This window comes from Arachis ipaensis, chromosome B6, assembly GCF_059453495.1.
Source record: "Arachis ipaensis isolate K30076 ecotype BB chromosome B6, ASM5945349v1, whole genome shotgun sequence".
In the NCBI taxonomy this organism is placed as follows: Eukaryota; Viridiplantae; Streptophyta; class Magnoliopsida; order Fabales; family Fabaceae; genus Arachis; species Arachis ipaensis.
Genome location: NC_142441.1, coordinates 11005617 through 11032251, shown reverse-complemented (window position 1 = coordinate 11032251; position 26635 = coordinate 11005617). Strand labels below are relative to the sequence as shown.

At 33.5% G+C, this 26635-nt stretch overlaps 4 protein-coding genes across 8 annotated transcripts; 1 reads left to right on the top strand and 3 right to left on the bottom strand.

Annotated features, from left to right (window-relative positions):
* Window positions 1-655: 655 nt before the first annotated feature.
* On the bottom strand, window positions 656-4371 carry LOC107646579 (uncharacterized). Its single transcript, XM_016350756.3, has 4 exons — window positions 4267-4371; window positions 3119-3430; window positions 1615-2806; window positions 656-1314 (listed from the first exon to the last, which is right to left on the bottom strand). The coding sequence occupies exons 2-4, from the start codon at window positions 3426-3428 to the stop codon at window positions 1155-1157; spliced, it is 1662 nt and encodes a 553-aa protein (XP_016206242.2). The 5' UTR covers window positions 3429-3430; window positions 4267-4371; the 3' UTR covers window positions 656-1154.
* LOC107646580 (putative sugar phosphate/phosphate translocator At3g17430) lies at window positions 4073-8300 on the bottom strand. 4 transcript variants are annotated; one of them, XM_088489516.1, is made up of 11 exons: window positions 7661-7805; window positions 7311-7348; window positions 7030-7135; window positions 6798-6905; window positions 6592-6623; window positions 6467-6517; window positions 6135-6196; window positions 5774-6035; window positions 5170-5435; window positions 4974-5068; window positions 4073-4561 (listed from the first exon to the last, which is right to left on the bottom strand). In XM_088489516.1, the coding sequence occupies exons 3-11, from the start codon at window positions 7126-7128 to the stop codon at window positions 4400-4402; spliced, it is 1137 nt and encodes a 378-aa protein (XP_088345642.1). In that variant the 5' UTR covers window positions 7129-7135; window positions 7311-7348; window positions 7661-7805; the 3' UTR covers window positions 4073-4399. The 4 variants fall into 4 exon arrangements, with proteins under 4 accessions (XP_088345642.1, XP_016206243.1, XP_020959596.1 ...); XM_016350757.3 differs by lacking the exons at window positions 7311-7348; window positions 7661-7805 and adding an exon at window positions 8146-8300; XM_021103937.2 differs by lacking the exon at window positions 7311-7348.
* A 1214-nt stretch (window positions 8301-9514) lies between these two features.
* LOC107646581 (uncharacterized) lies at window positions 9515-10639 on the top strand. The gene is made up of 3 exons (XM_016350758.1): window positions 9515-9614; window positions 9732-9803; window positions 9906-10639. The coding sequence occupies exons 1-3, from the start codon at window positions 9515-9517 to the stop codon at window positions 10637-10639; spliced, it is 906 nt and encodes a 301-aa protein (XP_016206244.1).
* Window positions 10640-22795: 12156 nt separating this feature from the next.
* Window positions 22796-26331, bottom strand: LOC107646028 (Protein kinase superfamily protein). Of its 2 annotated transcripts, none has more exons than XM_016350211.3 (8): window positions 26108-26331; window positions 25290-25385; window positions 24804-25054; window positions 24597-24723; window positions 24132-24405; window positions 23681-23813; window positions 23522-23608; window positions 22796-23096 (listed from the first exon to the last, which is right to left on the bottom strand). In XM_016350211.3, the coding sequence occupies exons 2-8, from the start codon at window positions 25372-25374 to the stop codon at window positions 22968-22970; spliced, it is 1086 nt and encodes a 361-aa protein (XP_016205697.1). In that variant the 5' UTR covers window positions 25375-25385; window positions 26108-26331; the 3' UTR covers window positions 22796-22967. The 2 variants fall into 2 exon arrangements, with proteins under 2 accessions (XP_016205697.1, XP_016205698.1); XM_016350212.3 differs by having other exon boundaries at window positions 25290-25382; window positions 26108-26325.
* Between the last annotated feature and the right edge of the window lie 304 nt (window positions 26332-26635).

Here is a 26635-nt window from a genome sequence, read left to right as displayed (position 1 = left end):
AATGATTAGAAGTTTAGTCTACAGAGCAAAAGTACAAATCACACTCTGGGATCTACCCGACCTCATAAAGGTCGGTCTACGCGGCGCCAACTTGACCCAACTTATTCAAATAAGATGAATCTCAACCAACGCCTACTCATCTAGAAAGGAGATCTTAATACCCGTCTTAACAAAAGGAAGTAACTAATCCATCATCAAAAGTAAAACTACTCTAATGGTGGTTATTGACCCCTACCTCTATACCTATAAATATTCTCAAATATTTTTCAAACTCCAATCTACTAAAAACCTGCTTAAAACCCATGCTAACTTAAACATAAAAATTCCTTACAGGTACCACATCCACCTCCTCACAAGGAACTTGAACGACTTCATCCCTGCAAGAGAAGACGTCGGACACTACACCCAAAGGCATCTGAATCTCGCATCCAAACCCAAATCACTCTGGTTTTAGATAAGCTTCGGAACAAGTATCTATGTTGCTTTTGTACTTTTCATATCATCACACCTATTAATAGAAGATTTTTTGCATATGACTAGTTAAAAGAGTAAAATAATTTCAAAAGCCTTAATTAATTCTAGGAAAATTTTCTGTTCTATATATACATACAAAGACGTGTTTTAAAAATGTAGTGAACAATGGTGATGAGAGAAGCAACTTGAAAAAAAATTTGAATGTGAAAGCGACGATTTGAGATGGGCCTAGCACTTAATCGTCTAAACTACAATTTTCTATAACCATTTGAGACTACCAACATAGTTTGGTATATAGAGGAAAATATCATCTTTTCATCCCACTAACTTTCTATTTTTCATAAAAAAAAAAAAGAAAAAAAGAAAAAAAAGGGAACATCTTCCTAACCTCAGATATTTGGTTCAACTCCGATGCTACACAATTGGGTTAACCTAATAAAAGCAAAATTTGATCAACGGCATATTTATATTCATAATATGTATGCCGTCCCTGCGTCTTCGGTTTTCCACAGATTTTCAAAGAAACCTCATATTGATCATTTGATCTATCCAACCTTCTTTCCTTCCATTAACTATATGCCTGTATGTATCTCTGTGTGTATGTGTATGCAAGCATTGACGTTAAGCAGATTTTGATCTGGTTTAACACCAGAACCAGGAGAACTACTCTCTACATCATCTCAACTCTGCTCAAGTGTAATAGTAATCGGCTGCCACTCCCCGGAATGGTTATGTATAATCCACTTCTTGACCGAGATTATCATCTCCAGAATCTTAAGTACATCACCTAAAACCTCCTTTTCCATGCATGATCTCCTAAGAATAAGCGATGCTTCATATCTAACAAAAACGAAAATAGTATAAATATATTAGTGATAAAGCTTTCTCCAAGAAGGTAAAAAAACAAAGTGCACAACTAGGGCATATCATTTTATGTAAAATAGTGGAGAATTATGGGACAAAAAATAAATCCGCTTGGTTTCCCACTTGGTACAACTCAAAGTCATGATTCTCTTTGGTTTGCGCTATATTCATCACCGTAGGAATTGGGTTCAAGCTTTCCCCAGCCCCTTCTCATCAATGGACTCCTGATGTATACGAAGGAGTGCGGTAAGGTCAAGAAAATTTACAAATATCTACCTGCAACGGGATGCCAAAATTGACGATTTTCCAGTTGGTGAAGAAAGGAATTGCTGTATTCTAGCCCATGTTGCGTCTGAGAAATCATTAGGATAACCACCTATAGGGTTCACACACTTCCAGAGTTTCCCATTTTTGTTAACATAAAAATTCAATGAACCTATGCTTTGTTTTACTACCATTCCGTGCTCTATTGCACAATCTAAAGCCTTCCTGACATCCATTGTCTGATATCTCACATCTCCATATCGAATGCAATCAGAAATATTTCCGTGAGTAGGCATAACCTTTTCAGCCTTCAGGGTGTCTAAAGTTAACAGAATGCAGCCTATAAGATGTTGGTCGTACTCAGAAGGTGGTCGTAGAAATTTAGCTCCCCAGGTATCGCTAGAACTGGTATTAGGGATGAAGCTGGACAAAGAAGTTTTAGACTGTTCACAATTACGAGAAGACCCCTTGTCCACATTCTCATAACACGATGCTTGGCTGGCATGTGGATTATGCTCTGTTGATGTAGTTAAGCTGACAACATTAGGCGACTGACTAGTACTTATTCTATAATCTTGTCTAGATTCCTGATGATCATGGAGGTTGTTTTGCCTCAAAAAGCTATTCTGTGAATCATGAGGAATTCCACCACTAGAGTTACTACCACTGCTTTTTGAGTGGTCTTGGTGGCTTGGAAGACTAAGTGCAGAACTAATAGTTGCGATGTTGGGCTTATTACAAAAGAATTCATGGGGAGCCCTGGGAAACAACTTTGCCTGTGGAAGTTCCGGATTAGAGCAATGATTGTTCTTAGTCTTACTCTCCGGAAATTGGCTTGCATCGCAGTTGGTGTATTTTTCTTTGAATCTTGGTTGAGACGGTTCAGAAACACGGTTTTGAACCCTTTCAGAACTAAAGCTTTGGGTATTACTTGCAATGTTTGACGAGCTGCCACTGGATAGTGGTGGCCCACCGGCAGAAAGGCTAGTCCAGAGCCACACACTCCTAGCAGCAGCAGTGAGGGACGCCGAAGCTTTTAGTGGTTGAGCGAGAAGAATGTTGTACCTTCTCATGCGCAGCTGATGCAGGGCATTCGAGAAGTCCCTATCTCCGGAAATAAGCAAATAATTCGCAGGAGCAGGGTTGTCCACCGCCCAGAATAACATATCAACTAAAATCTTCTTGTCACTTGCATCTTTCACACCTAGAATGAAACCAAACCAATCCAAACCTCTCACACAATCCAAAACAGAATCAAAAACCACACACCATGCACCCTTAATCACACTAAACATTAACAAGTCACATTCCATGCTCAAGAAGTATATAATTTAATACACAACATCAGCATTACTCCAAATACCTCTTCAACAGAGAATATAAACAAATCTTTCAGTTTGAAATATTTTCTATATCGCGTATGACACGTTGAAGATATAACAAGAAAAAGATTACATATATCTGTATCAAGAAAATGGAGGCTAGGGTTTAACGAAGTGGTAGAAATGAGGCGTACCTGCGGGGACGTGGTTGAGGGAGATGCCGGTGCTGGAGAGCGCGTGCTGCACGGACGATGGAATGCGGTTGGTGTCGCCGTACGCTGAGATGGAGACGGGGCCGCAGTAGTTCATGCGAACCAGTGCGGAACTGATGTTCTTTGCGATCGAATGCGCGTCGCAGCCACGAGACACAGGGCAGTTCTCTATGTCCCACCACACTGATACCTTGGCCGACGAATACTGCATTTCAGCCTCCTTGAGCGACCGAGCCAGCACGGTGCCTTTGGAGGTGGTGGCCTCAGCAGTCATTGGCGCGGTTCCTTGCATTTCTGAGGGATTAACCGCTTAATAGAGCTGTCATTTTACTAACGTTGACGGTAAGAATTTAAATTTGTACCGAATTCCACACCGTTAGTTATTGGTTTTTCTTGGGTTTTTTTTTTTTTTAAACACCATTGGTTATTGTTTGAACTTTGAAGTTGACTCTTTTACCTATTAAAAATTAATTTTAAAATAAAAAAGTTAAAGAATTACTTTTACTAATATTGACTAATGTGACAATATTGGTAAAAACAATTTTTGTATATTCAATGCTTGAAAAATAATTACAAAATGATTTATTTAGATTATAAAGCTAAAAAAAATATACTTTTAATATATTAAAATTAAACTCATTAAATGTTTAAATAGGTAATATTAAAAAATAATTTTAATATGAGAAATGTTAGAAATTAACATTTTTAGTAGAAAAAACATTAGCCATTATTAACCCAAACGCAAGACAAATATAAGGAAAAAAAATATTGTGACCAACATTTTTCTTAGTATTATCAACCTACAATGTCATGCACTGAAATTTGAAAGTCTATAGAATTTTTTTTGTTAAAAAAAAGAGAAACTTTAAAATCAACAATAAGTTAGGGTAATTTCAATGACAAAGTAAACTGAAAAAAATAAAATAGATTAAAATATTGGCTATAACTGCTAACTCAATAATCATCAATTAGAGTCATGAGATCCATTGGGAATTGGGAACCAATAGTCAAATCAAGCCTATACAAGAATCAATCATTTGACTAATGAATACTTTGAACATAAAAAATATTCAACTCTGCTAAAAGAATATGTATAGTTCTTCCGCTTTGTTTTCTCTCTTCTCTGTTACCTTTCTCTTGGAAGGAGGCGTGTATGATCTTTTGCGTGTATGATTTGGTTTCTCTGCGCTCTTCCAAGATGAGATATCAATTTGCCTCTAAACCCTAAGATGACATGATCTTTGCCTCAAAGCTACATTGCTGCTAAGCTGGCTTTCTTCCAAGATGCGGATGAGATATCCGTTTAGACGACATTAAGGGTGCTTCTTCGTCAAAATCATTATCATAAACAGAATCATTCCATGAGGTCCTGTCATTGCTGTTCAAACCGTCATCTGCCTTTTTCTCGCTTAGGAGTAGGTCCTCCTGTATTTATTCAGAAAGGCAAAGAACAAACAGTTGAATAAACAAATATTCTTCGTTAAAGGATAAGATAGAACCTAGGTAGAGAAAATCATTTTAAGTAAAATTGTGAAAGTAAATTAAACACGTAAAACATGAAATCATAACAAGACTTAAATCGTAAATTTAATTGATTCATTCAAAGCCTTAATATCAAAAGATTTTATAAGTTACATCGAAATTTTAGTTATTATGGATAGAACTTGTTCAATTTCTCACTCCTAACTTCGTCAAAGCAAACACCTTAATATTCTGATAATTCACAGAATATAGAGAAATACCTAGTAGTTTTTTCAACCAAGACAACAAAGCCAGGGACAGTTAAATATCCCATATTTCATTGATCTAAAAAAAAAAAAAATACACAATGGCTGACCTTAGCTGAGTCATCTTGAATACTTTGGGGCGGAGGTTGAGATATGCGTACTTCATTGAGCTTCAGGTAGTTATAAAAAACAACACCACTTAGAGCTGCACATTCAAAAGGAATTCACTAATGAGACAAAATAGAAATCTGTTGATAACATGAAATTTAAATTACTATCATCTGTTTTCAACAAAGAAGCATTTACCTATAGCATAACCAATGATATTAAGCGGAGTAATCTTTGATTCAGGAAATAAGACAGTTGAAAGACTTATAAGTATCCAGTCTTTCAAAACCCCAGCCACTCGAATAGTTACTGCTCCGGTTCTACCAATCACCACAAATGTTGACAGATTCAATGCCAGAGCACAAAGAGCGTTTGTAAAAAAAATCCAGAAGTCAAACTGCAGATGTGGATCTTCCATCTCAGGCTTCTCAAGTATATACCATGGGATAAAAAGAAATCCAAAGCTGCATAGAATGTGATCATTACTCAGCAAGAAGTTATTTACAACTCGCATTCCCAGATCAATATAAGTGCATCATAAAGTAACATTCAACCAGGATCCAACACAGAATAAGCAGAGAAGTTATTTACAATTTCACAGGCGTTTCTGCAGAAGTTAATGACTGAGATTAACATAAAAGCAATAATATCTCCTTCAGTTGAAAAATTTAGTAACAGTTGCAATTATTACATATAAAAAACAACACAAGCATTCCACAGAGCAAAATGTTATATTTCTCTTTTTCCTCCCACATACAATTAGTGGTATATGGGCATTCCAATATACCAGAAAATAAACTACCTGCAGGGTGCTATGTAATACAAGCTTGTAATTGGGTTTAGTGTCAAGCCCTTCTTCTGGAGAAGAACTTGAGTTAAGACCAGCCTCAAAGCTTCAGCAATTATTCCTGTGACCTGGTAAAGTGTACCAAGCACATTAAAATGAATTTCCCCATAGGAGGAAATGACTACTCCAAAGCTGATCAGCACCATGTTCGTGAATACATCACACCTTAATTTCTCAGTCCCACAGCCAACAGCCGTGAGAAATGTTGCCACTGGCACTGTAAATTTAAAGTTTAGTAAAAAAGAAGAAAGAAAGAAAGAGGATCATCCATTGGGGGAAGGTATTTTCAAGGAGAGAAAAATAGAAATTAACTTACTCAGGGCCTTAAGCATCTGGATGAAGGCCACTGAAATGTATAAATATGCCGTGTTCCCAAACCTAAATAGACAATGAAGTAATCAAGCCAATATACAATAAACTAAGCAATGAAGTCTACAATGTGACAGCAAGCTTATCAAATAGATAGATTAAATGTTTAACGGTATTTTAACTTAAAAATTTGTTTAATTTTTGATGAATCAACTACAGTCAATAGAATGAAATACAGAATTGAATACGGGGGACCACTAAGGTGCAAACACACCCACATTACAACCTATAAGTGGCTTTTGGTCAAATTACATCTTCACTCCCAGACATATTGCTTACCACAGACTTGCTGCAAAGAAGGCGCTTATAGGGACCACACAAGTAGCATATCTGTAAAACAGACATTTTGTTGAAGCCAAAAATATTAATAGAAATGTGAAACATGATGTGTGTAGAAGTCTTACATATTAAATGTCATTTTAACCGGTGATACAACCTGCACCAGTGAAGTGGGAGGGAAAAAGCGAAGAAAAATATTTAGTTAATTCTGTTACATTCTCAATAATGCATGTTAAGAATTTAGCAGCAATGTGTGAACAAAATAACATAAACAGAAATAAAGAGAAAGGTAGTCATAACTATGACATTACAAGCTCCAACAAATTCATACCTTAAGAACACGAATAAGCAAAAAGGACACTGAACCAGAAAAGGCCATATGGATCATAGTGAGCGTTATTGGAAATGGAAAATTAAAGTGCAATGTGGAGAGGAGCCACTGCAAGAAACCAAAGATCATTGTAAAAGGAAATAGAGTTGAGCAGAATATATTACAGTAAGAAGATAAATAACCAAAAATGAATAAATGGAAGAATTTATCAGGCATATCAGCGATCCCTTGCCTTGTTGTACAGAATAACTCCCGATGAAAGAGATATGTAAAGTAGAAGGTAGACGTAGGTCAGCACATGCTGCCTAGTCATCATTGGCATGACTGCCATACCTACCCTGCAAAACCCAATGCAATCTATTATGTCAAGCATATTTAGACAAAACAAAGCTAGTCATTGATCCCTGCTTATTATCATTATGATAAAATGAACTTCATTAAGCAATCATTGTTCTTCAAGGACCCATGTAAATATAAATTGAATGAGGTACAACCCATTGGTCAGAGACAAACCCTTAACTAGACCTCGGGTTTCCAATAGATTAGTCCTTCTGCCAAGTTGAGGGATATCATGAGAAATCAAATAACTTGTATGAGGGAAAAATGGAGAAAGTAAAACTTACTAAACCCAGCTAAAGTAGTTTTCCCGTTTTCAAGACTCTATTGGAATCAAGCAATCATTAGTAATATCTTCTACACTTGAACTTATAACTATTTCCAAAAATAAATAACATTTTTATTTTAGTTTTTTTTGAATCCATAGCTAGCAGTCTAGCACATATTTCAATTGAAACTTTCCCTTTCATACTCCTTTCTACCGGATACGAGATATGAAAATAGACTCTGGAATGAATATTACTTACATGCACCTCAATATCACAATCCGCAGGATCACTAGGTTAATTGAAAAAGCAAGGAAAATCAATCAACTATAGTGCATTACTCAAATTTGGAAGAGTAGAATCCAGAGTGCACATTGATTATCTATATAAATTTGGAGCCATTGTTTGCTTTTACGAAATTCAGAGCAAGCAAAGCATCAAGTGGGAATTTTGTAGGATCAAAATGCCGTAGAACTAAAACTAGAACGAGAGCACTGTTGGATTCGTTATGTGTGTGAAGAGTCAAGTATATTCAGATTTCAGACGCACAGTTTTGATTCAATGTGAGAATGTGAGAATATCAAATTCACTGACACTGTGGGCATCAATGAGAAGAAATCGAACGAAAATCAAACAATGAATATTTATTAATAAAGGTAAATTAAAAAAATATAATAATCATAATAACAATAATAATAATAATAATAATAAATGAGAGAAAGAGAGAGGAGGGAGAGACGTTTTACCTGCTAAACTGATCTGGAAAACAGAATCGGGGGAATGAAGAGAAAGGGACACGAAAGATGGAATGTGTTTGAGAATGAGAGTGCAGAGTGCAAGCGCAAAATTACAAAACCGGGAAGAGCAGCCGAGAAATCCGATATTTTGTCCCTCACGTACAAAGAGGACAGATTTTTATTTTTGATTTTTGTTAAAAGTGCCTAAAAAATAAATTCTGTTTCAAAACCTGCATGTTAATAACTTAATATTCCCTCGATTTTGAAAACAAATAACCATATATTTTTTTTTAAAGATTAATTTTGATACTTGGATAGTATAAAAAATCTCTATCTCCAATTCTCCCTCTAACTATCAAAAGGGAGGTGTCGTGTCTTGGTGTCTATTTTTTTTTCTCTAAAATGAATAAATTCTTATTCATTATTATTCATTTACTCGTTTCTTTTATTTCTATTTTTAATATTACTAAAAAAATTTTAATTATTGCTATTTAATTTACTAATTTATGTAATAATTAAATTTATTATAATTCTATCAAATCTTTTTATATTAAATTATTTAATAATAAATACCATTTATCAATAATAAAGCATAAGTTATAAATATTACTATTTATAATTGTCAATTCAATTATTTACTACTTTCATTCTTGTTAATTATTATGCAAATTTTTTTCATAATAAATTTATTTATGCTAATTCTTGCTAATCTTTTATATTATTATTATTATAGAATATTACCATGACTTTATAAATTTTGTTGTCTAATATTTTTTCGTAAATAAACACATGATGTTATAAATAACATAAATAACTTGCTATATTAATAAATAATTTGCTATATTGTTAACTTGCTATATCAATAAATAAATATACGATATTATAAATAACTTGCTATATTAGTAAATTAATACATGATACTATTGATAACTTGCGATACATAATATTACCAATTTACCATGATATTATAAATAACTTGCTATATTAGTAAATAAATACATGATATTATAATTATTTGAACGCACACTCCTAATTATTTGGACAAATCGTAGTATTAAACCAGATGGGAGAAGAAATTACATGAATCAACTAAACCCAAAAACGAGACATGAATCAATCAAAAGCAGGTCTCTATGTAATTCGAATCAAATTAACTCAAACTGTAAACAGGAGTAATTCAAATCAAGGCTGTTTGAATTATGAGGGAGGGTAATTCGAACTATGCATGCATGAATTCGTAGGTAATTTGAATAGATCTAATTCGAATTATGTGCTGAGCAATTCATTAGGCAGTTCGAATCTAGCTGATTCGAATTATGAAGCTCTAGACGTGTATAAGTATGGTGTGAACGTTAATTTCTCTCATTAGAGTGACAAAATGGCTAGTGAGAAGAGTTTTGTAGTGTTGGTGCATTGTAGAGGGTCCATTAAGAGAAAAACACGCTCTGGTGTGAAGTTCACTAATAAAGATCCTCTGAGTATTTTTATGAGACTTACGACGAGGTTCGATGACTTCTTGAATTCTATAATACAGAAACTTGGGCTGCAAGGCGTGAAACGGGTTTAGAAGTTATTCTATCGCATTCCGATCTCAGTTCTGCTAGATGACGTGAAGTACGATTCTTTCATCATAGGGAATGACGAGGATTTGCAGGTCCTGTTCCATTGTCATTGGCAGTTTTCCAAGGTCAGGACACCTGAGCTGTTGGCAAAGTTGGTTGATGTGGTATCTAGCTCGAGAGGTTCGAACCGGAATACCCAAACTCTAGGCACGGTAGCTGGTTCTAACTCGAGACCTGTTGGTGCATCTTCGTCTGTGCCTGTGAATGCACCTCGGGACAAGCCTGTCGCCTCCCCGTCGTTCGCCGTTGATCTCAACTGCAATGGTGGCGGAAAGGTTAGTATCGTGGATAGGGTGCCGATTTCTTTACAGTGTGAGGCACCGGCTGGTATGGGTGATGCATTGCTGGATAATGATGACGACGATGATGTGGAGACGGACCTCATTGCTGATGAAAGTGGCGATGACATTACAGCGAGTAATCCAACTGGGGCTGGCGGTGGTTCTAGCTCTGGGACTCAGCAGTACCCTCTGCACTTTTCATCTTTGGACTTGGATGCCATGAGACAGGAGGGGGTTCCTGGGGAACCCACTGGATTTGGTGCTAGAGATACCCAAGGTACTGGAGGTCTTACAGAGTTTCAGATTGGTCAGCAGTTTCCGGATAAGGAGGAGGCTGTGTTAAGCGTGAAGACGTATAGCATCCGACGCGGGGTACAGTACAAAGTGGTGGAGTCTGATTATCACAGGTACGTTGGGAAGTGTACCGAATTTGGGAACGGGTGCACATGGTTGATTAGGCTAAGTCTCCGGCAGTGCAAGGGTATTTGGGAGGTAAAACAGTACAACGGACCTCATACTTGTCTCGCGACGTCGATCTCGAGCGATCACAGGAGTCTTGATTATCATGTGATCTCGGCCTTCATCATGCCAATGGTATAGGCAAATAGCTGAGTCCCTAACAGCATCATTATATAGGCCCGGACATACCTCCTAACAGTAGGCTCATCGGCTCCCTCAGAAAGCTCTCCAAATGTCTCCTAGAACCAGCTGCAGTTCACTGCAAACTTCTGAATTTGATTTGCAGGAGGTACCACACCAAGTAACTCCTGGAACGACACCCAAGCTGGCCGACCACCCTCGATATACGTTTGAAAACCTGTCAGGCAACCACTAACATAATGCCCATCGATCGGCAGTCCTAACTGGTACGCCACGTCCTGCAATGGAATGTAACAGCCCAGACCACCCGCTAGTACGATATTGTCCGCTTTGGCACACAAGGCCTCACGATTTTTCCTTTGATGATAGGGATGATAGCCGAAGCCCCTCACACTCACTCGTCAAAACGCGTCATGCTAGGGAGAGGTATCCACACCCTTATAAGGCATGCTTCATTCCCCTCCCTAACTGATGTGGGACCTTACAATCCACCCCCCTAAGGGAGCCCAGCGTCCTCGCTGGCACATCGATTCGGGCTCCGGCTCTGATACCATCTGTAACAGCCCAGACCACCCGCTAGCACGATATTGTCCGCTTTGGTATACAAGACCTCACGGTTTTGCCTTTGACGATAGGGATGATAGCCGAAACCCCCCACACTCACTCGTCAAAACGCGTCATGCTAGGGAGAGGTATCCACACCCTTGTAAGGCATGCTTCGATCCCCTCCCCAACTGAAGTTTATTTATTTATAAAAAAAATTACATTACTTTAAGTGTAAAATTATAAAAAAAAATAAATTTATTTAGAATGAAAGTAATGTGACTAAGTGTAATTTACTTAGATATGATTAAAAAATAATTGAATACTATGTACAGTAAAAAATTGATATTATTGAAAGATAAAATTAAAATTTAGGGTAAAGTACTAAATTGGTCCCCTACGTTTGGGCATAATTCTGTTTTGGTCCTTAAGGTTTAAAGTGTCCTATTTGAATCCAAAAAAATTTCATTTAGCTTCAATTTAGTCCCACCGGAGGTCAAAGATAAATAATTAACGAAATGTCCTACATGACAGCAATATAAGAATAAGGTCGATAATATAGAGAATAAGTACAAGCTCCAGAGGCACAAAATTAACCGTGGATGCATCGATACATTTATTTATCATTTTTCTTATAATTAAAATGAAATATTTTCTATAAAACTAAAAAAATATTAAATACATATATTGATGCATCTACGGTTGATTTTGTGCCTCTGGAGCTTGTAGTTATTCTTCAAATTATCGACCTTGTTCTTATACTGCTGTCATGTAGGACATTTCGTTAATTATTTATCTTTGGCCTCACGGTGGGACTAAATTGAAACTAAATAAAACTTTTTTGGATTCAAATAGGACACTTTAAACCTTAAGGACCAAAACAGGATTATGCCCAAACGTAGGGGACTAATTTAGTACTTTACCCTAAAATTTATTTCTATGTATCGTTTTTGTCCCCAACGTTTTTGTCCTATTTAAGTCCCGAACATTTCAAAATCGTCTCAATTTTGTCCCGCCGTCAATTCTGTTAACGGATCCCTAACGGCAGGACAACATTGAGTCAATTTTGAAACGTTAGGGACTTAAATAGGACGATTTAAACGTTAGGGACAACTTTGAGACTTACCCTAAACGTTGTGGACAAAAATGATTAGTATTTATTATTAATATTATTATTCATACAATTTAAAAATTTAGAATATTTACCCATTTTGATCGCTAAAAAATTTCGGACCAGACATTTTAGTCCCCAACTAAAATTAATTACTCGATTGGTCCCTAACAATTAACTTTATCAGTCACTTAGGTCATTTGCTCCATCAACTCTAATGGAGGACAAAATAGTCCCTGGCAACTCTAACAAGAGACAAAATGATCCCTGACATCCTCTATTCGGAAACGACACCAATCTCCTCCAATTTCCATCATATCTCGCATAACCCTAACATTCATATGATCTGCTTCTTTATCTTCACAGTCTTCTTCTCTATCTTTTCCTTCCTCCTCTTCAATTCCAAGATCAAGTCATGGTGTAACTATCACGCCTATCGCACCTACCTTAACATGTCATGAACCACACACTTTCTAAATCTCTGTGACAGGTACATCCACCTCTTCCGTACTTCACCCACCAGAAGCATCCACCTTTACATCCTCAATAATAGCATCACCTCCAATCCCAACAATGTCCACCACATCCTCAAAACCAAGTTCCACAACTACTCCAAGGGCACGTCTTTCTCCACTCGCCGACAAGTAATATAGATTGTTGGATATTAGGACATCATGAGAAGATTCTCCTTCGACATCATATGCAAATTTTCATTTGGAATGGACCCCGAGTGCTTCATTCCTTTTTCTCTAGAAGTCCAAGTTGACAGACAGCTTTGACCTCGCATCCAAGCTATCGGTATAGCAAGCAATATTGTCGTCGCCGCTTATATGGAAACTGAAGCGATTACTGAACATTGGTTCAAAGAAGAAGTTGAAGGAAGCGATCAGAGTGGTGGACAATGTGACCATGGAGATGATAGGGCAGAGGAGGAGGGAGATGGCAACGACGACGACGGGTCTTAACAAATCGGACTTGCTGTCCAGATTCATGGGATCCATCAAAGGCGACAAGTACTTGAGAGACATAGTCATTAATTTCCTGAGTGTGAATTGGTTGAAAACAAATTGAGAATTTTTCTTCTTGTGAACATTGAAGTTACAGAATGTGCATTGTGTAGTTTCAAGTTGCAGTGTTAAACTGTTAGGATTATACGAGATATGATAGAAATTGGGGAAGAACATTGTCATTTCTGAATAGAGAGGGTCAGTGACTATTTTGTCTCTTGTTAAAGTTGTCAGAGACTATTTTAATTTCTATTAGAGTTGACAGAAAGATCTAAGTAACTGACGGAGTTAATTGTTAGAGATCAATCGAATTAATTTTAGTTAGAGACTAAAATGTCAATCCAAAATTCTTTGAGAACCATAATGAATAAATACTCAAAAATTTATTTTAAGTTGGATGTCTAAATTTATTATCCAGGACATGAGTATATTTATAATAATAATTATATACTTTTTGTTTAATTTTTTAAAAAGATGTGTGCTACACATACAAGTCATTTGGTTTACAAGTCATCATACAAGTTGGGATAAACTTAACAAAAAACACGCTGACCCATATGACCCATATACGATTTTCATGGCGTGCTCATCCTTCTCCTTCTCCTCTTCCTTCTCCTTCTCCTTCTCCTTCTCCTTCTCCTTCTCCTTCTTCTCCTCTTCCTTTTTCTTCTCCTTCTTCTTCTCCTACTCTTCTTCTTCTTCTTCCATGAAAACGAATTTCTTGTCAAATTTGATCTCCTTTGTGCGTTCTCTCTTTGTCTTTTCATTCGTTGTTTTATCTGTGTTTATCACTGGTATTCTTGCTTCGCTTTTTTTTTTTCGATTTTCATGGTTTTTGAAATCAAGCTTTGAAATCGTTTTGAAGATAATGGAACTTCAAAAATACACCCAAACGATTATAGAAATACACCCGAACAATTACATAAATACACCCAAAGAATTACAGAAATACACCCAAACGGTTACAGGAATTCACCCAAACGATTATAAAAATACACCCAAAGGATTACAGAAATACACCCAACAGATTACGAAAATACACCCAAAGGATTTAAGAAATACACCCAAAAATTGTTGAAGTACACCTTATGCAGAACTCTTTCTCTTTCTCCTCCTCATCTTCTGCTGCTTCTTCTTCTTCAAAAACGATTTCAGAGTTTGATGTCAAAAAACAATGGACATCAAGAATAACGAAAAAAAAAACAGAGAAAAAAGCACGTAAATGAAGAAGGAGAAAGAGAAGGTAAGAAGAAGAAGAGGAAGAAGAACGTGCAGAAAAGAAGAAGAAGAAGAGGAAGAAGAAGAAGAGGCACGGAAAAAGAAAAAGAAGGAGAAGAAAAAGAGGAAGCATGGAAAAAGAAAAAAAAATAAAAAATAAATGACTTGTATGACTTGTATGTGAAAAGACTTGTATGTAGAAAATTTCTCTCTTAAAAAACAAACCTTCCCGTATTAGTATTATTATGCACGGATATCCCTATATTCTTTTGTTTAATTTCCTATATTTTTTTAACTTTCTTTTTTTATTTTCTAACTATTAGTATATTATTAGTATATATAATGAGCAATGAATTCTCTTTTATTTTTATCGTAATTCTTCGTTTATATAATTCAGACATAATTTTTATTTTATTATTTTTTTCATACATAATAGCTACTACTTATAATTTTATCAATAATATCATCTATAATAAAATGAACAATAAAAAAATATAAAAAATAAAGATAAGAGTTATAAAATTATAAAAAGTGTACTATATCAAAGTTTGACAAAAAAAAAATATTTATATAAAAATAATTTTAATAAATGATAAAATTAATTTATTTTTTTCTAAAATTTTTTAAGCGATACTAAATTCACTTTATAAATATTAATAATATTTATATTTTTATTTGATAAGTACATTCTTACACAAATCAAAAGAAGTGAAATTTAATAGCTTTACAAATATTAATAGTTTGTATTTTGTTTTGCATTGCGATAAAATTCATTTTTCAGTTAAAAATTATTTGACAAAGATATTTGAGAATGAATTAATAAAAAAAATATTTATGTCTTTTTAAATTTTATAATTGAAAAATTAAATAAAATATATCTTCTAATTGAATGTACCATATAAAATATCTTTTTAATAAAAATGAGTCACGTATAATAAAAATGGCGATGATCGTACAATTATTGTCAATCATTTTAATTTTCTTATTCATATTAATATATTAAAATAAATAAATAAATAATCTCATTTATTTGGTATGTAATAAATTTATATTGACTTATATACGATAAAGCTGTAATTTTTTATGTTACCCATATATTTGTCCCTAATTTGGCTCTAATGGTTCATTTTTTTTGATAAAGTATTATTAGATTTTTACAAAAAAAAAAAAAAAAACTATAACGGGTCAAAAAATAAGACGAAGTAACTAGTATATTATGATTAATTTTTATGATTTCACAGTATGTAAAATTTTAATATTAAAATATGAGATAGCAATAATTTTTTTATGGTGTAATTTATAACTTCTTTAAAGATCCATGTAATGCACTATTAGAACTGTTGTAGGATGACAGAAAATTCTTGGATATAATATCTGAAGCAGGAACATGAAGTTTAACAACTTATATAAGGAGATTTTTTATTACTTTATTAAAATCAAACATGAATGGCCAAAATTTATTTAAAAAAGGCATATAACTAAATATGAACAATAATGCATTTTTTTGGCAGTAAAAGAATCGTGTAGTTGTGTTGTTTCAATTTTTCATTAATGATCACTTTAATTTATTTTCTTTTTCTTTTATAATATTTTGGTAATATAAGAAAACAAAACACCTTTTATACTAAATAAATAAGACATGTATTATTTTGGATATTTGATTTTATTGCTTTGTATTTGTACTAGCTGTGTGTTCTTTTTTTTTTTTTTTACAATTGAATGATTTAATATCTATATTAATCACAAGCACTAATTTTTAAAGTTTATATTTACTAATGAAGTGTTTTTTAAAACAAATAGTAAGAAGGATTTTATTTTTTATTCAATCTCAAAAGGGGTAAAAGTTGCTAATGAACCCCTATAATTTTCTTTTTGTTTTGTTTGTTGCTTTCTTTGGGCTTTAAGCCCTGACTATTTATAAAAAAAAATCAATTAATAAATTTATTATTTTTAATTTAAGAAATATAGATTTGATAATGCTAAAAGACCAAATAAAAAAATATTATACTTGCAAAAAATAAAGAGTTGTTCCAGTTAAATAGTATGTCATTACAAAATTATTGTGTTATGTCATACTCTCAAAAAAATTTAGTGTCCAGCATGAAAGATAGAAGGTGATTGTTTCTATACCCCAAAATTTGTAATAGAATTCATATCTTGTCTATGTGGATCAATATAGACAAGATATTTGTAATACAATATAGACATGTGACATTATTAATCTCAATCAATTAATAATTAAATAATTTTAAAAAATTAAAATTTAATGTATTTTAAAAATATATTAAATATTATTTGTGTATAAATACGAATACGTATATACCTTAATTCATATATGATTAACTATGGTTAAGTATTTTTGTTTATTAAAATTAATACAAAATTTAAAAAAAAATTCTTCTCTTTACTTAGTTTTCTCTTCTCAAAACACGAGTAAAGATCTATTCTTCTAATTCAGAGCACTTCACCCTCAACCATCAGATCTAAACCTCTCCCACCATCGTCGTTCACCACTAGTCCACTACCATTCACCACCGCTCACCAACACCGTCATATCCCGTGATTACAGCGCCCCTTGTTTCCGCCTCCAATAGCAGTGTTGTCGTCGTCTCTCACGTCCTGAACTTCCGTGATCCCTGTGTCCGCCTTATCCGATCCACCAGTGTAGCCGCATTTCCATCACCGTCTTTCATCACCATCTCTCACTGATCTGACACGCGGCGTGCCATGTGTCATTGATCTGACACGTCAACCAATCATCTTGTGACACGTGGCATTAACCCACCACGTCATCATGCCACGTGGCACTTAACGTGACCAAGTTGTGTATCTTTCGAGGATGATTTCGATTAATTTTGTCTTGCGATGACCAAAATAGAAATTGAGGTATCTTTTAAGGATGATTTTGACTATTAACTCTTTAAATATTGCTTCAAGCGAAATTATTGCTCTTTTATTGCCTAATGGAAAAACTACATATTTGAAGTTTAAAATTTTTTTGAACATAGATGAAGATTCTTTATGCAGTATTCCTCTCGCAAGTTAATAACCAAAGTCAAATTAATAATGTGGAATAAAACTCTAATGATAAATAAGTATTGTTACAAAATTTTAGACAAATACCTTAGAAACATCTTGAGATATTCAAATTCCTATAATGTTCATTTGTCACTCAAAGTAAAGTTGTTATCTTAAAAAAGGACTTAAAGAGAGGATATAGTCCAGCCTTCTATTAATTTATATTGATGGCATTACTATAAGAACTCAGATTTGCAGGTGACTATTGTAACTTGTTGTTTAGCATATGATACAGCACATGATAAATCCATCATTTAAATACCATCTAACATTTTGATAAATAACTCTAAAACAGTTTTTTTGGTGAATACTCTAAAACAGTTTTGGATGACCTCATTGATTTTGTATATTTAGATACATAATTTAATTTATCTGTTGAAAATTATTTTAAAGATAGAATAATTTTCATGCCAAGTTTGGAATATGTTACTGGTGTCAACAATAAGATGATTACAAGATTATCTGAAAAAAAAAAGAGTTTACTTAAGTTCTGACTTGGTGTGTGCTGAAAAAAATTGTCAAATTCAAGCTAGATACTTTTTCACCAGATATTTTAAATAGAATAAATTATTCAAATCAATCACCACATAAATTAATTTTAAAGAAGGGTGTTTCTATCATGTTGCAAAATGTAGATCAAACTATAGTTTGTACAATAAAACAAGATTGCAAGTTAAAAAAATGAAAAATTATATAATAATAGAATATGAGACTTTAATGGGTAATAAAGTTGGAAGTATTATTTTTATCCTAATACTAAATCTAATTCCAAATAACGAAATATTACCAATCAAATTTTAAATAAGTAATTTCTAATTATTATATCATTTGTGATGATAATAAATAAGTCTTATCATCAAATTCTATAGTTGGAACATATTTTTCAAGATCAATTTTTATCCATAATCAATTATATATTGCCTTATCAAGAGTAAAAAGTAAAGATAATTTGTGAATATTATTACAAAATTATGAATACTTAAAAGATGACTAAAGATAAATATGGTATATAAAAATTTTTTCTCTCTTAGCCAAATTTTTTAAATTTTAAAAACGTTTACAATTCTTACTTACTAATTATTAATGTATCTTATTCTATATTTACAGTTTGAAAATATTAAATTTGTCTTAAAACTTTGTATTATTTTATTCTCTTAATAAATTATTCTTAATTTATGTTAGTAATAGAATTTTATATACTAAGATATTATTGTTTCATGCGCAAATTTTAAAGACATCAAAAGCTCCTACTGAGTTATTTTTAGTAATTTTAAATTATTTATTATTTATTTGAGAAAAAATATACATCATAGATTTTCAATAATTTAATGTTATTTTATATTTTTTACAGTAGTATTTGATGATAATAAAAAAATATTATTTCAAGAACATATTACAGCATGTTATTTACAGTTGTTTGTTTTTAAACTGACTTTAATCTATTTTTAAAAAAATAAAATAATATATAAATATTTGATTGTCGATTTAAATTTTACTCAATAATTTAATTTGACATCGGCTATATATGTCTCACTTACTAAACAAAATAAATTAATAATAAAATTAATACCCATATTTAAATTAGTACCTTTTAACATTAGATTAAAAATAAAAAAAACAATGCACATCAAAATGATACGGATTATTACACTTATTTTAAGTTAATATTTAAAATAATCTCTAAAATTTGATTTTTTATTTAATTTAATCTTTTAATTTTAATTGACTAAAATTATACTTTAAAATTTTAAAGTGCGACTCAAATTGATCTCTCCTCTCATTTCCATCACATAGAAATAAGTTGCAAGATTAAACATCATCATTTTACTGTTTGTGCCTAAACGATGTGATTTTACTCCTTTTTATCCCCTCGCCCTTCTTTCCTCTTCTTCTTCTTTCTCCTCAATGTTTGGCACCATCCTCAATCGTACCTTTCCAACTCCACCATCTTCATCAGCACCACCACTTTTCTTCTCCTCATCTGTCCCTTTTTCTTCTTTCTCCTCTTCAATTTGATTAGTAAATTTCCCTTTCTTTTTTCTTCCTTTCCTTCTTCTCACAGAATCAATGCAATAACAAATGGGACAACTTGATTCTGTGACCTCAAGCATTCAACTCACTTCTCTCTTAACTCGCTGCTACTTCTACTTGTTGGGGTGGTAAAGCATGCAGGTGAGATTGATGATAATAACGACGAGTCTTCATTCATCATCGATTTGCTTGACTGTGATGAGGATAAAGGTTATTTGGATGGTCCAGTTTTTTTGGTTGTATTCTCTAGCTAAAGAGATAGAGGAAAAAAGAGATAAAGGAGGAGATGGTGGGATGTCATAGGAGTGGTGGATGAGGGGGAGAAGGATGGTGGTGGCAGTGATGAGGATGGTAGAGTTAAGAAGGTATGATTGAAGGTGATGGCAATAGGGTGGTGGGAGGCTCAAACTTTGAGGAGGAAAAAGAAGAGGGAGGAGTAAACGGTCTCATTTAGGCGCAAATAGCAAAACAACATCGTTTAATCGTGTCACGTCATCTTTTCGGTGACCAAATGTATGGAAGAGCCAACCTAAGTCATGTCTTAAAATTTTAGGGTACAATTTAAATTAATTAAAAATTTAATAGTTAAATTAAGTCTGAAATCAAATTTCAAAAATTATTTTAAATATTAACTTCATTTGTTTTATATTATTATCTAATGATATTTCTAAATAAAATCTTTTATAATTATGCTAGTATCTGTGTATGAAAATAATTTTTTTAGTACACTAAAATAATCAAAACATTTATTCTAACGTGAATGAAGTAATATAGCTCCAACGATACGTGTCTACTATTTTTTTGTAAGAGTAAAGTATCGTTTTTGTCCCCAATGTTTGGGATAAGTTCTATTTGTGTTCCTAACATTTAAATCGTCCTATTTGTATTCCTAACGTTTATAAAAGTGATTCAATGTTATCCTACCATCAATTATACTAACAAATCATATTATATTTTTTAATTATTCTCACTTGGATGCATTCATTTCAATTAGGTCTCACTTGAATGTGTTCGATTTTAATATTATACCCACTATTTGTGTTTAGATTTAATTATGTCACTAGAAAAGTTAATTATGTAAATGTTGTAGAAATTAGTTTCAACTTTTGATGAGCTATTTTTTTGGAGTGGATCATCAATTTTATCCCAGACATTTGTATTCTAACTTCAAGAAGAGATTTTTAAAACTCAAACTAAAGAGTTCATGATGTGTAATTAACGACAGGATAACATTGAATCATTTTTACAAACGTTAGAGATACAAATAGGACGATTTAAACGTTAGGGACACAAATAGGATTTACCCCAAACGTTGGGAACAAAAACGATACTTTACTCTTTTTTTTAATTTCGTTTTGCTAACTATTTTTATTGTGGTTAATTTCTGCAATTGTCTCTCACACACAGGCGACATTTATTTATAGAGATAGGACATTAAAACAGGAACACACAAACACAAAATTGTGATTGATAGATGAGACATGGATAGAGATATTATGTCTCGTGACACTGAATTATTGTATTTTGTATCGATCCTGACAAAAAAGACACAGAAACACTCAAAAGGGACACAATTTATTTTTTATTTTTTTTATTATTCTTGTTAATTTTTCATAATTATGTTTGTTTATTATTATATTTTTCTTCTTAAATTTTTTGAATGAAAAAAATGAAAATAAATTGAATTTTCATAATTTATTCTAATTTATTATCAAACAGAATATAAAACACAATTTTGTGTAATTTTGTCTTATTCTCAATGTTTTGTCTAGTCCTGTTCTTAAAAAAAAAAAAAGGAAGAAATTATAGACGAACATGAATCAACTACAGAAATAAAACTCTTCTAGCCTTCCTTTTTTTTTACTACCAAAATTCAAATCGGACCCTATTGAAGAACATCAGATTATTTTAACCAAAGAAGGTTAAAAGCGCCTTTCGCTCTTTCAGATGTATAATAGTATCATACATTCATACTACATAGGAGTAATTTTTTATTGGTCGTTTATATCTGCGCAGCTTATTGACATTGTAATTTTGTCACTTGCTTTTCGGATATACAAATCAATTTAGGCTAGTATAGTGATTAGCTCACTAATTCGTTTAAATAAATGTTGGAGATTTAAATTTTGTCTTGTGTATATAACAACTTATTAGCCAATAACAAATTCTTAAGTACAGTTTTGATCCACAATGGATTAGTCTTTATCTTGCTAGATTGAAGAATACCATGGAAAAAAAAACATATCAGATATATAAAGTTTACAAACACAAAATTCTATCTTTCCAAATTGCAACGTTGGCTCGTTCTTCACTCCAACGAAAGCAGTCAAGTCCAAATATAGACAGGATTGTAGGAGGCAATTCTTCCCTTCATAATTATTCTCGTTGCCAACAAGTAAAGGAGCAATTGATTAAAATTAGCCTATGCCTCACAAGGACAACGAGTTTGAATTTGCTGACCAACGTGAGAATTGACGACTTCATTATTAGTGGAATATGTAGTTCCTTCTACAAATCCTTGAGATTCGGGGATTTCCATCTAAACTTTTGCTTAGTTTTAAAAAATCAAAATAAAAAATACAAAAAAATAAGTCATTGTTCTTAATATAAAAATGGCAATGCCATGGGAATGGAAATTGAAATAATCGCTGTTGAAAGCACCGTCAAGTTCAGAGGAAAACAAGTGAATAACACAACACGACGAACTGAGGCGATAGTTCTTATGAGAGCACACTTAAATGTGGAGATCGGAGGACCTAGATGCCTATACCCGGGTTCATGTAAAATTCTTTGCATCACGGATCTCAAAAATATCCACCCAGTTTTTTCTGCTCGAGGGAGAAGCTCACAATATCATTCAAGCACAACAATGGAACTCACAAAAGGCTGGCTGGCTCTTGATGAAGAGCGAAATTCACATACAGATGCTTTAACAAAAAGTTGAAGAATTAATTTACAAGAATAGGATTTGCCCATTCTCACTCTCTTTTCCGAAGAATAAATACGGCAATGACATGCTATGCCTATTTACTCTGCGCACTCTCATTTCTGTTTTGCAGTTCCCCAAGAGTTTCAGGTAAGAAGGCAATAACCCGCAAAAGGGGACACTTAAAAAAGGTATGTAAACAAGCAACAAAAAAATTAATAAATAAATAAAAGAAGCAAGTATACCTCAAAAAACCCTCATGGATTATGAACAAAATGAATGCAGTGTAAACAATGGGAACCATGTTTGTTGTTTGAGAAATTTACCACCAGCTTCTGAACCAGTCTTTTTCTTATATTTTGCAAGCAAATGTGCACATACTCACAGATAGAGGTACAAAGAGATATAGACAGTTTAGTTTGGTGTTTCACCAGCAGGGCCAGGTCGTGCATTCAACAAAGGTTGCAGAGCTTTGACTACAATGCTCATGTTTGGTCTGAAATCAGCTTCGTATTGCACACACAGTGCAGCAACAGCAGCCAACTGTAATAAAACCAAGCATCATGGTGTTATACATTAACGTTGGTATACTCATGTAAACGGACAATGACCAATGGCAGTGTCATGAGGTTCCTACAAAGGTTTCCTCATTCTCCATACACGTAATTGCTATTAGCTTCTGAAACGAGAACACTATAGAGATGAAGCCATTGCATTCCTATTGATGCAATAAAGTTTAAGATTCAACTAGTAGCTTCATGCATACAAACTTCTAACTACAGAGGAGAAAAGAAATCCACAGGTATGTTTTGTAAGCTACTTTTGATTAGTTTTCTAATATGTAGGTATATATTTCAAATGAGTGTGTATTGCAATAACATGGTACCAGAAACAGTACACGACACCTCAGCAAGGAATATTGCATAATATGAAAAACAAGGAAACCTATAGTAAAACACATTGAGCACCTTAGCAACAGCTTTGGGGGGGTATTCTCCTCCTAGTCTTGCATCTACACACTGCCTGACTTTATCCTCACTGAGTTTTGGAGTAGCCTGAAATACATCAATTACTGGGATCAGCTAGCTGGCCTATACATTCTAAGTTTTGGGCAAGGGGAGACTTACCCAAGTAACTAGGCTCTGCTGCCCACGTGGTAATGTATGATCAACAGGTTTTCTTCCTGTCAAAAGCTCCAGAAGGACAACACCAAAACTGTATACATCACTCTTAGCATTCAATTGCCCAGTCATTGCATATCTGCAATTGTAATTTATAAGTGGACTGATCATTGTATAAAGCAGGCAAAGTAAATTTATTCCAGGACACAATACACAAAACGAACATTTCATTTCTCTACACTGATTATTAGATTCTTAGCTGAACTTGAACCACACAAGAAGTCATAGGAATTGGTACTCTTTTCTAACTATGGCAGAAGGGAAATTTTCTATTATTTTTCGGATAATTATTCAGCAATTACGCTCAAAATCAGCAACCCAGAATATTGCTTGGGCTAACATAAAGCATGAGACTCAATCCATATCTAGTGAAACTGAATTGATATGCAGATCTTACTCTGGTGCATGATAACCGAAGGTTCCAAGGACACGGGTGGAATGAAGACGTGCTGCCATGTCAGGGGCCTGATTTGACAAATCAAAATCTGCAATTTTTGCGACATCATCATCAAATATTAGAACATTGCTTGACTTGATATCCCGGTGGATAATGTGGGGATCAGCCTTCTCATGCAAGTACTCAAGCCCTTTTGCAGCCCCTACAGCAATTTTAACTCTCTGTGCCCAGGTCAAAACAGGACCAGGTTTTGCTCCTTTAACACCTTTTCTGCCTGCATGTAAATGACAATGATTAACACAACAATATATTACAAAAGGAGAGTAAAACCAATCATCTCGCAAGTAGTCATTGCCTGTCATGGCAATGAAAAGAAAACTAACGTTAAAATCCATAATATAGTCATTTCATTCATGCATGTTTACCATTTTCTAATTCAGCCAATAGAAAAGGAAAACCATATACCGTGTAGAATATCATGCAGAGACCCATTAGATGCATACTCATAAGCAAGAACACGGGAGTTTCCATCAACACAATAACCAAGCAATTGAACAAAATTGTCATGCTTCAACCGTGAAACCATCGAAACCTGAAAGCATAAAACCCGAACAATTTATGAGATTTGAACAACTTCAATATGCTCATAGTAAGCCTAGGTTGCGCACATACCTGGGCTAAAAATTCATCATCAGGCTGTTTACTGGCATCTAACTTCTTTATTGCGGCAGTCTGCCCACTTTTAAGAACACCATGATATACTCTTCCATAGGAACCCTCTCCAATCAGAGCATTTTCCCCAAAGTTATCTGTAATTTCTTTTAGTTCATCCACTGGTATAGCAGGAACTTCAATGGGCTGAACTTTAACAGTTTGAGCACCCTGCTTTGCAGTTTCTGAAGCATGATGATTTCCATCATTTCCTGCACAACACAGTTTATACATTAATTGCATCAAATGCACTTGCATGTACTTTAAAATCAAACAAATTAACGCAAAAATTTATCATAATATGGAACTTAATTGACTTAACCCCATATTACATGTTTGATCTGATTGAAACATAGCAATGTCACTCAACGATGCATGATTAATTGAGAGTATTTTTGTGAGCTGGGACCACCGTGTAATTATTCCCAGTGAAATCCTCTAGCTTACCTGCTGAATTTTTCACAGCAAACGGCGCTCCACTATCAGTAGTATTGTGCAAGTCATCGCCTTCACAACAGCTGAAACAACTCATGATTCCTCCTGCTGACAACAATCCATATATCCATCAGTTGTACTGGTAAATAGTTCATTTTAATCTTGAATATATAGTAGAGATAACATATAAAAAGCAATAAAATAAATAAATAAATCAATTCAGAGGTTCATCGCTAGAGGGAGATAGATCATGGCAACAGCTGCAACTTCCAACAAGTCAAAGCAACAAAGAATGAAATGAATTTGTATGTCTCGTATGTCCTAATTCCATTGAATAAATGTTAGACTTCGCAATAGCTTGATTTTTGAACCATTAATGGAAAACCTACTCCATTAATCTAATATGATAAAAGACCAAGATGCTATCAGATTATGCAATAACCGTACTCTTATAAATGCTAGGAACCATAAAATTAAATATTAGTTCTAGCAAAACTATTTGCATCTTATCCGTGATCCGTAATTAACAGAGTAATTCAAGTGATTCATGAAAATTTGACACCATAATTCACTGTTGCGGACAAAAAAAAAACCTCAGTTAAGGAATCAATCGGAACCAAATTAGTTTCCGCCAATGAGAGCAAAAACAGTTCCAGATCGATCTAAAACGAAACCAATTATCACAGGTCGGAATCAATTCCAGTGACAAAAATGCTCATCCATATATATATATCATGACAAAAGCGAAGAGATTACCACACAAAAAAGATAAATAAATAAAGAAGACAGGCAAAGTGACATTGAAGAGTGCGTGATAGATCGGTGAGAACCTGGAATCGAAATAGGGAAGCTGTGCAGCTGAGAAGGAAGAGGATGCAGTTGAAGATCTCGCCGGATATGCGCAGGATAAGGAAGATGGTGCGTAGGATAAAGCGGTGCAGGTGCCTTGACTTGCTTTGAACTGGAATGCTTATTGATTTTGGAATTTTGGTAGTAATTGGTAATGCGCTGTTATTCATGCGGATTCAATTTAGTTCAACTACTAATCTTGATTATGTGCAAGTAAATTAGTAATAAACTGATAAGGTAATAAAAATGCTATGTCTACGCTTAAAAATGGTTATTTAATATACTATATGTAAATATAAATATTATTTATTTTTAATATATGTTTTAAATTTTTAATACATTTTTTTTAGGAAAAATTATTTTAAAGGACCGTTAGGAATATTTAATCATTAAAAAAGATTAAATTTTTTTATAATATTTAAGAAAGCGAACTAAATCTTTTTAGAAAGAGATAAATATATTTTTAATTATTTTTTATTTATTTTTTATAATCTTTATGTTGATAAATT